The 11,207-nt window shown below is 35.1% G+C and overlaps 2 protein-coding genes across 2 annotated transcripts; both read left to right on the top strand.

Moving 5' to 3' along the window:
• The first annotated feature begins 6,268 nt into the window (after positions 1-6,268).
• Positions 6,269-8,163, top strand: LOC144566427 (plant/protein). Its single transcript, XM_078316441.1, has 4 exons — positions 6,269-6,557; positions 6,673-6,799; positions 7,258-7,420; positions 7,669-8,163. The coding sequence occupies exons 1-4, from the start codon at positions 6,330-6,332 to the stop codon at positions 7,886-7,888; spliced, it is 738 nt and encodes a 245-aa protein (XP_078172567.1). The 5' UTR covers positions 6,269-6,329; the 3' UTR covers positions 7,889-8,163.
• Positions 8,164-9,657: 1,494 nt separating this feature from the next.
• LOC144566251 (PLAT domain-containing protein 3-like) lies at positions 9,658-10,701 on the top strand. The gene is made up of 2 exons (XM_078316223.1): positions 9,658-9,779; positions 9,932-10,701. The coding sequence occupies exons 1-2, from the start codon at positions 9,696-9,698 to the stop codon at positions 10,433-10,435; spliced, it is 588 nt and encodes a 195-aa protein (XP_078172349.1). The 5' UTR covers positions 9,658-9,695; the 3' UTR covers positions 10,436-10,701.
• Positions 10,702-11,207: the final 506 nt, after the last annotated feature.

Raw genomic sequence — 11,207 nt, forward strand, 5'->3', positions numbered from 1 at the left:
TATCTAATGTTATAATATATGCTATGAATCACCTTCAGTTTCAACTATAGGTATCCAAATTAATCTAGTAGAACCATGATTCAGAGATAATAGTTGGAAAAATAAAAATGGGGAATTCGTTGCTAGATATATATTTTTAAAGAAAATATCATTCATTTCTTCTCACGTGATAACTAGGACTCTAAATAGGTAATTCAGTGCATCATGATAAATCAAAATTTTCACACAGGCAGAATAATATGTTTCTATGAAAAAACTAATTAACTATATCCTTGTGCCATGCGCACAGCCAACGCAATATACAATTTCTTTACAATGTATTTTTTATATTTTTTTTTTACTTCTTATTCCAACAGCCCCTTGCCAAATTTAGTTCTTATTCCAACAATCTAATGTTATTATGCTATGAACCACACCTTCAATTTCATATATAGGTATCCAAATCTATTAGTATAAACAGTTATAACATGATGACATGGAGAACAAGAAGGGACCACTTTTTTTTTCTTCTATTTAGTCATAGAATTAATTATTCACAATTGAATATTATCTAATTTAGAAAGGAGAGGTAACACAATTGGCTAAGAAAAGAGTCTCCGAGCTATTGGTTATCCAAAGGTGTAGAGTTTGATTCCCCCAATGACTTCGCAGCTTCTGCAGAGGTTTAAAAAAAAAAAGAATATTATCTAATTTATTTGTTTCCCATTATACCCTTGCCCTTTCCCTATTATATCTAATACCTTCATCTAGATATCGATACCTTCAAAAAAAGTGGAGTTGAGGAATATATTAGATATAACAAAGAGTAGAAAGATAAATATAAAACTCAACAAGTTTTGAGGGGTAAATACAGGTGGGACCCCACCCGTCAGTATTGGACCATAAATCATTCTGCCATGTTAACAACAGCGAGAGAATGATAAGATAAGTATTGAAATAAGAATTAAAAGTTTATGTTTTTGTTATTGTCTTGCTCTCCACCTTCTTTGCAATGAATTGAAATAAAGGTAACTTTTTCTAAACTCGATAGGAGGAATAAATTGGGATTTTCTTGGGAAATGAAGAAGAAAAATAGATTCTTAATTGTAATAGAAGGTTGGATTTTTATTCCCTTTGTTTTTTTGGTGATGAAAGGAACAAACATGACAGAACGAAAAATTGAGATTCAAAGAAACATATATAGTATTATAAACACGAGAGATGGGTTATGATCATATTGAAAAAGAAATGTTTGAAAGAGGGTTGAGTGTTTGCTTTGCTCCTCAATTTTAGAAATTGAAATAGTAAAAAATGTAAAATGCTAAATAGATGTAGAAGTTGTTTTGATTTGCTCCTGTGCCTGATTGAGTCAACTTTCAAGATGCCTCATTGGGTGCCCCTTGTCTGAGTGCTATTCTGGATAGTTGCATCACAGCTTGCCTAGTTCTTGTGCCGAGGGTGATAATGTTGGTCTGGATTAACAGGCTCGGTCTCATCACCTCTTACTGTAGTGTAATCATTGGGTCTATTACATCTGTGTAATCATTGGTTCTATTCCATCCCTCCTAAAGTGGCTGCATTGAACCTTGACCTACAAGCGGCCATATCAGAGGGGCTGGACACGGAAGAATCAATACTCAAATCATTGGAGTATAACCCAGAGGAGGATGATTTCACGGACGATGAAGAGCTGGATGAAACCATTCTTGAAGAAGAGCCCGAGGAAGAACCCGAGGAGGAGGAGCCAGAGGAGTATCTCTCCGACTGAGCGCTACGGCGCTGCATAGCTATGCATTAGAGACAGTGCAAATTTTATTTTAATGATTAAGAACTATGACCTGCCTTTATCTCTATTTTTCTTGTATTTGCTTATGCCTGTGCAGAGGCGTGTTTACTTCCTGTTTTTATCTACCTATGTGCTTCCTGGCAATATGCCACAGGACAAATTTGCTTTTAATTTAGGTGCTATGTTTAATTTAGGTGCCTGGTGCTTATATGGCACTAGGTTCGTACTTATTTTTAATTTAGGTGCTATGTTTAATTTAGGTGCCTGGTGCTTATATGGCACTAGGTTCATGCACTGTAATATTGATGCTTTTGGTGTAAGAGCTATGAGTATTAGTTAATTAATGAATTTTAATTCTAATTTCTTGTGTTGGAATGTTAGAGGATTGGGTGATACAAATAAATGCGCGGTAATTAAAAATGTAGTCATAGACTCTCAATGTGATATATTATGCTTTCAAGAGACTAAATGGAGTTAAACTCTAATTTGCGTGTCATTTCTTCTCACGTGATAACTAGGACTCTAAATAGGTAATTCAGTGCATCATGATAAATCAAAATTTTCACACAGGCAGAATAATATGTTTGTATGAAAAAACTAACTATATCCTTGTGCCATGCGCACAGCCAACGCAATACACAATTTCTTTACAATGTATTTTTTATATTTTGTTTACTTCTTATTCCAACAGCCCCTTGCCAAATTTAGTTCTTATTCCAACAAGTGGAGTTGAGGAATATATTAGATATAACAAAGAGTAGAAAGATAAATATAAAACTCAACAAGTTTTGAGGGGTAAATACAGGTGGGACCCCACCCGTCAGTATTGGACCATAAATCATTCTGCCATGTTAACAACAGCGAGAGAATGATAAGATAAGTATTGAAATAAGAATTAAAAGTTTATGTTTTTGTTATTGTCTTGCTCTCCACCTTCTTTGCAATGAATTGAAATAAAGGTAACCTTTTCTAAACTCGATAGGAGGAATAAATTGGGATTTTCTTGGGAAATGAAGAAGAAAAATAGATTCTTAATTGTAATAGAAGGTTGGATTTTTATTCCCTTTGTTTTTTTGGTGATGAAAGGAACAAACATGACAGAAACATATATAGTATTATAAACACGAGAGATGGGTTATGATCATATTGAAAAAGAAATGTTTGAAAGAGGGCTGAGTGTTTGCTTTGCTCCTCAATTTTAGAAATTGAAAATAGTAAAAAATGTAAAATGCTAAATAGATGTAGAAGTTGTTTTGATTTGCTCCTGTGCCTGATTGAGTCAACTTTCAAGATGCCTCGTTGGGTGCCCCTTGTCTGAGTGCTATTCTGGATAGTTGCATCACAGCTTGCCTAGTTCTTGTTGTCTGAGATGATAAAAAAACTGGTGTAACGGTTTGAAAGCTTTGAACAGGGCAGTTTCTGTTATTCCTCCCATGCGCTGAAATACTGGCTTCCAGAGTTCATTTTTGGTTTTCTGGTTTTATCCAGTATTGATTATTCATTTATTCTATTAATATCAGGTGTTGCAATGTGTTATGGTCCTTCTTGATAGATTAGCAGTTATTCATTTTAAAGAATTCATAATGGGATAAATATAATTGGGAATTTGATTCTCTTATTTTAGCACAATTAAATCTAAGTGAAGGAGAAAGGAAATGCATGAGGGGTATAATTGTAAATATAAAAATTTAAAGTGTGAGAATTAACTATAAGGATAAATAAGAAAGAATTGAAAGAGCTGATAGGTAAATAAAATATATTGAAGACTTAAGGAATAAATAAGAAATTTAGCAAGAGTTAGACGTTACACAAGAAATTAATCCTAAAAATGATAGAGAAATTTTTGCAAAATTGGAGAAAGTATATAATGTTTTTTTAAGAGCACACTTCAATAGTAGTTCAATAGTAGTGCATTCGAGTCGTTTATACATGTTACCAAAGAGATGTAACACATCTCTTGCTCATTATTTTTATTTTTTTTGTTAGCTTTTAAAGTCCGATATCATTATCTTGTCAAGAGTATTTTAACGAACATCAGACTAAAATATGTTCGATATCCGATCTAATATGTATAATCCGCATTGAAATTTGTGTGAGCAAATTTAAATTCTGTACTAATTAATCATTTTGTAAATTTAAAATGTCCATAAATCTTGACACAAATCAGGCGACTTATTGGATTTGATGCCCATTAAAACTCTCACCAGTCACCCCTTTGTCCTTGAATCATGCTAAAAATCTTCTTTCTAGTTTTCCAACATGCTGTTTTTAAATTCTTCAGGGGGGTATTGGACATTTTATTTAAATGAAATTCCTCAACAAACAGTCAAATACCATACCTACATTAAATTCGCACCTCATTGAACCAAATGTTTTCTTCTACACAACGATTTATTATCACACGGCATGGGGCTGTAATCATGGTGGCCCCTGTGTACTTGGAAGCTGTGTTGCTTCCACGTGGCAATCAGCAGTTGGCCATTGGAGATGAACAGCATGGCCTCCAATGCTCTTGACTCATTAATTCTCCTCGACATTTGTGAAAATCCCTTGGCAAGATAATTATAACTGCTGGAAATTAATGAGATTAATTAGAGCACATGTAGTGCATAAATTCATAGTATTGAAACTTGGAAAGCATAGTTTATGTTCTTTTGAGGAGAAATTCTGTGGGAGCAACTAATTTTGATTATTCAGAGTTTTTTCTATTTTGTTCAGGCATTTGTATATATTCTGCTGAAAAATCTTGCTGATTTATTATCTGTATAGTTATAAAAAATAAAATAAAATCTATGACATTATTTATGGAAAATCTTATATCACAATAAAAACATAAGAATTGTTAGCGTTTTCAGAGTGTTCTCTAACGAAAGGAGCCCAAACGCCAGTATTGTTGTTCCAAATGCTAACATTGTATGGCATTTGAGGAGTTTATGCTGGAAAAAAAAAATTAAGTTATTTTTTATTGGAGGAATTCAGTAATGTAAATGAAAAATATTTGAGAAGTTGACAATGGAAAGATGGAAGTCTAGTCTACTACTATTTAATTGTCTATAAAAGACTCCTCACTCGAATTTCAAACTTACAACCATTCACACAGAAGATGTTCCATTAGAACAAAGACTGATTCTGAGTTTATATTGTTTATTAGAAACTATTTTACTTGAATTAGGGTTCTCTCTCCTTTATTTTCATAAAATTTAGAAGGAGCTAAATTTTAAATTTACTATTCTCAAACTGTGATAAACATTATTATCTACTCTCATCCATATTTGTCTCATGTCCCATTAAAAAAAATGTCTAGTCATAAGTCAATGTGATGTCAATTGATTGTTTAAAATAAAATACTTGTTAGCTAGTTCAAAATAAGAAAATCAAAAGATGACAATGCTGAATATTTGGTGGCTAAAAATTTAATGTTCCATCAATTCTGATGGGTACTTGTTACCTATATGTTGTGATGCTTAATTAAAATAATGATAGCCTAAACAAGTTGTCAAGCCATCATTAGTTAGTTTAAGGTATTTCAACAATTTTTTTGTTTTTTAAAGTCAGGCAGAGGCTGCTATTTTCAACAAGGTGGTGAAGCAAAACATATTTTTTTTGGGAACTTACCTTATATTAACTTGAATGGTTGGTTTAAATTTGGGGAGAAAAGCCGTTCTAGTGCAAGATAATTTGGTTCTTAGCAACCACCAATTAAGAATAGACAAGTTTGAAAGAAGGTTTATAATAAAAAAATAATAATGAAGAATAGTACCCTGTGTAATTAATAAATTATTTACATGTGTTCGAAATGATTTTGCTTTGATGTCTCAGCTTCTTTCCATGCTTTGATTGCCGACGAATTAAACTAGGTTTATATTTGGATTTTAATTTTGGTTGAAAACCGACAATCTAGATCTCAAACAAAAATCAAGTTTAAGTGGGACTTCTGAATATTTTTGGCCAATTTTCCATAATTAAAGAATAGATAATTAATTAAATGTGCATTTAGCAACAGTTAGGTGTGTATTTTATAGTAACAGACAAATGTGGATTTTGTGGGATTCAGAAAATAAGTCGGAAATTTGAAATCATTTGTTGACAGTTGTTAAAATGTATTCTGCCTTGATTAAAAGAAATAACAATTATTAACAATTATGCTTGAACTGAAATAAGTGTGCATATTCACAATAGTCTGCATTTTGTTAATTGAGATATCTGAATAATGATTTATGGAAGATAGTCATACCGTATGTCTCATATAAAATCACAATACAACATATAGTTATTGATCTAACACGAGAAATGACGAAAGGCCCCACACCCAGAAAACAGAAGTGAAAATGTCTCAGCAGAAATTGGGAAAATGAAATTATAGTAATTAGTAAGAGCCTTTGTGAAAAATTGCCTTGGGTGTGGGGCCTTTCATTCCTCTCTCGATTAGGTCCATTATAAGCCCATTACTGTCCAATTTCATATAGGCCCTTTAAATCCCGACCCGATAATGAGGTTCAGTAAAACCTTACCCTAGTCACCAAACCCAGAATCCGACATCGCGCAGCGATTGGTATAGGTACGGATGAGTTTACAACTCCTCGTGGGATACTCCTCCGGTGAGGAGGAACCGGCGGTGGGGGCGTCGGCCGATCGATCCGCCTCTTCCGCCATCAGCTCCGACGCGTCCTCCGATGAATCCGACCAACAAATCGAGCAACAGACGAGAAACAATAGGAACTTCTATCGGTCGGATCCGGCCAAGCCTCTGCCCGACCCGTCTCTCCCGTCCGCACTCGATACCTTCGCCGAGGTATTGTATTCACCTCGTGTGACCTTTGGTGTTGAGTGGTTTCAAGTATTTTCTTAGTTGTCTGATTTTATTGTGTTGTTGTTGTTATCTTTCTGTTTTTGTTTGATTGGTGGAGATCACAGGGCCGCCGGATTTCTTGAACAACTGTTTAGGTGGGCCGGAAGAAACCAGAGGGGCTGTAGGTTTATACGATCGAAAGGTTAGAGATCGGGCAAGGCACGACAAGAGGGATCTTCCTGCTGGTACTGTTTGCTGTAATTTTTGTGGATTTTGTTTCTTTTTACTGAGTACATTTTGCTCAATTGATGCAGTACTAGTGCATCTGAGAATCAAAATAATTAAACTGTGAGCTATCGAGCTGGGGTTTACCTGGTGTAGAACGGTCTGATTTTTGAATAAAAATATACTGATAGCATTCGAGCCCTTGATCAAACAAAAACAGAAAGATGGTTATAGTACGGTTTTGCAAGTGAAGTGTTGTGTTTGTTTGTCACGAGAATTTGTCAGTAAAGTAACGTGAGACAGATACACATCTTATTTTTTTTTTGAAGTAAAATATTCTTAGATGGACATAGAGCAAATAGTAAGGGATTCAATGGTACATCAAAATTGGTCAATGTGCATCTAAGATTGGTTGAAATACAAGTCCTAGTTGGAAATTTATATTCAAATCTATAATTTTCTTGGACTTGGCTTGTAGGTGCTGTGGTTGAGGCCAAAGCCCAGTTGATTGCTATTCGAGACAGAGTAAGTGTTGACGGGGGCAATGCTACATCCGACTCTGTTACCACCATCCCTGGTGAAAACAAGCGAAAAATTACTGCTGCAAACCCAGGACTGGAAGATGCTGCTGATCTCCTCAGGTAATTTTTTGTGCAAGATGTATGCTATTTCTATCCTTTCAAAATCTCCAAACTTATCAAATGCGCCCAAAAGATGAAAATTGTGTTACAAGTCCAAAACTAATATCTTAACACGTAAAACCAACTCTTGATCTACCATCAGAAATAAAAGGCAACTTATATAATCATTCTGCAATTATTTGTAATTACTATCCTTCTGTGAAATCTGCAACCAAGAAAATATTTTTATTTTTGGGGGTGTATTTCAGAATGTGTCTTCAGTGCGGAGTACCTAAGACATACTCCCATGCACACGGCATGGTGTGCCCAATTTGTGGGGACCGCCCAGCAGTGGAACCAACGGAGCTAGATAAGAAGAAGGGATCAACTGTAAAGGACAAGGAGAAGAGCAAGAGGATGAGAGGTCAGTCATCTCACGCCACATGGAAGAGCGAGACTGAGATGCAATTGAGACAACAGTTTGATTGAGAATTAGAAAACTTCATGTCACATGGTTGTAGTAATCTTCCTATGCAGTATGCTATATTTATTGTGTACTGTGAGATTGCTAATGGACAATTTTATCTCTTTATTTATAAGCGTGTGAGAAGTCCTTTCTGCTGTTAACTAGAAGTGAGTGGAGATCATGTCATCATGTGGAATGAGGGATAATGTAGCAAATTGACGTTGCTTTTGGAAGTCAGTTGGATTTTCTACTATGAACAGAGCAAATTGATATTGCTCTTGGAAGTTGAAGTCATTTAGCATTTCGCAATAGTTTGACTTTGTTAATATCATCTGGTGGGTTGGGATGTGGAGTGGTTAGATAAAAAATAATTATTTAAAGTATCATTTGAGATTTTTTTTTTTTAATTTGAAAACAAAGAACCGGGCTTTTTCGTCTCCACTGTATAAAAAAGCATGGGCCAGACAGACTTCTTCAAGTTTCACCTGGAAATGAAGGTTCAGCTTCAAATCCTGATTTTTTTTTCCTTTTCAAAATATTTTCACTTACCTATTTATTAAATGTGATATTATTATAAAATTTTAAGGAAAAAGTTTGCTGGTAGAAAATTGCGATCGTCAGTTTCTCATTTAAACAAAAGTGTCCCATATTTTGACGACAAAATATTATAGGCTTTAAAGACTAATAATGCCTCTTAAATTAACTAACATCAAGTTGCATTGATCTGAACTAGCCAATACGAGACGAACCGGTGAACTAGCTAACGCCTCATCTTTTTAGAGTTGACTGTTTTATTTTCTTCAAACGGGATCATTTGCCATCTGTCACGGATTCAAGAAGTATACATCGGATGTGTCATGTGTGGCTAACTGGCTACGCCGCTACGGGCATAATTTAAAAAAAAAAGTAATTAAAGCATCAATTAATTTACCTTTTACTTTATTTTTCTTTCTAAGATTAAACACGGAGGGAAAAGGTCATGCGAGTTTTCTTAAAGGATCTGTCCACCAAGTTCACCGGTTAATTTCGGACGGAAAAGAAAATTAACGTGGATTTTTTTTTTTTTAAACACCAACGTGATAATTTAATTTATTCTGTACAATAACTAATCATGATCGCTTGGCACTCGGCACATGACAAAGTCTGTAGACCACACTTCCATCTTACCTCCCCTTCTATCTATTATTTTATAAGGGAAATTTTATGTGTACCTTTCAAAAATAATTTTTAAAAATTAACGTATTTATCCCTTCTAAAATTGATAATGTCACATTAATTATTCAAAATTTAAGAACTCGGTAATTTACCAACTTATTCTCTTTTATACTAAAGCATTTTAAATTTATAATATTCTCATTTAACATTTTATTTAGAAAATATAATATTTTTAATTGGCTGGTTTGTGAGGGCCAATGGTTAATTTCTTTCCTTGCAAAATATATATAGTGGAATTTTATGCTTACACTTGTGTGTGAGTCACAAGGAAAAAAATAATACATTCATCTCACAAATTAATCAATTAGAAAAATGAATATTTCTCTTATACATGCTACACATATTTTTACTTTTTAACAAAGTGTAAAATACAAACCTTTATATATTCAAATGAGTTTTAGTATAACAAAGACAATAAATTTTGTGAGTTTTTAAAATTTTGAAAGGATAATATGATATTATGAATTTTAGAAGAGGATAAACTTAATTTCGAACATTTTCAAGGTTATATGCAAATTGTCCTTTCTTACGTTACATAGCCCCACCAGGATCTCATCCTTTCCATACATCCAAACCCGCGAAGATATTCATAAAACACCTCCCAGGCTCCCAGCCATGAGCGCCACCATTCCCAAAATACCCCTCTCTCTCCTGCTCATCTCCCTTCTCTCCCTCTCCACCGCCTCTTCGCTCGTCAAGGTAAGAACTCCCAATCACCCATCTATTTCTATTTAAATTACACTCAATACCTTTTCTCTTCTCACCTTAATTCCTTTCTTCTTATTTCTTTAAAAGAGGCTGAAAGCCCATTTCATTGCTGAAACTTTCTCTATTATTGCGTCTTTCCACAGAGTATCGGATCCGGGTCAAACAACGATGATAGCTGTGTGTACACGCTGTACGTGCGCACAGGCACGATCTGGAAGGGTGGCACGGATTCCAAGATCAGCGTGGCCTTGGCCGGATCCGACGGCTACGGCTTCCGGATCACAGACATAGAAGCGTGGGGTGGGCTGATGGGGAGCAACCACGACTACTTCGAGAGGGGCAATCTCGACATTTTCTCTGGCCGTGGACCCTGTATCTCATCTTCCCCGTGTTGGATGAACCTGACCTCCGACGGGACGGGGTCGGGACACGGCTGGTACTGCAACTATGTCGAGGTCACTGCCACCGGGGCCCACAAGGGATGTTCACAACAGCAGTTCACCGTCGAGCAGTGGCTCGCCACCGACACATCGCCTTACGAGCTAACCGCCGTGCGCGATTACTGCTCGTCTGAGGAGTCCGGATCGCTGCACCTGAGCCGTCGGATGAAGGGATCGAAGGGACACGTGCATCACGTGGATGCGTAATGTGGGTCCGTGTGATGGTTTTGGTCAATCTGTTGCTTTTATCTTTCCATTTGACCTTTTAAGGAGTCCGTTTGTGTAAACAAATTGTTGAGCTGGAGGAGAGATGTTTTAAGCTATCTGTGCGTAGTTTGTGGCCTCGTTGGTGCTCTGGTTCCATTTCTTTTTTCTCCAATAATTCATGTACGCACTATTAATGTAGTATTTGACAGCATGTTTTCTAAATTAAATTTAGCTTAAGGTAATAATGCTATATGATTTGCTTTTTGGTGGCATGTGATTTTGTTCGATGAGACGAATATTATAAATTTTTTTCTGTTAACTTAATTAGATATGAGAACTAATCCACACCCATTATCCTATTTAATAATTTCCATATCTAAAAGTTTCACATGCTAATTATCTTATAAATGTTACAAACTAACATGGATCCACGTCTGCTAAGAATTTTATGTTAATATAACATGGTCTTATTCGCAGGGGCTGATCTACTATAGCACAGGAGGCAACCATCCCTCCTTGGATTTCGAGTTTTGGTTGTGATCTATTGATACCGGTCGACTTTGTCCTTCTCTGAAATTTTTTTGGTCCCCTCTAAATGTTTGATTTGGAATTAGGGTTAAATTTAGTATTAAAATCAAAATAAATTTCTTGAATTATGATTGGTAATATTAATTAAGTTATAGGATCATAAATTATAAGTCAGAGTATTGAAAAATATAAGTCAAAAAATATATTTTTTTTATCGAGTACCCAATTAGTTAATGAGTTTAAA

Source organism: Carex rostrata, chromosome 15 (genome assembly GCF_964058835.1).
Source record: "Carex rostrata chromosome 15, lpCarRost1.2, whole genome shotgun sequence".
NCBI lineage: Eukaryota > Viridiplantae > Streptophyta > Magnoliopsida > Poales > Cyperaceae > Carex > Carex rostrata.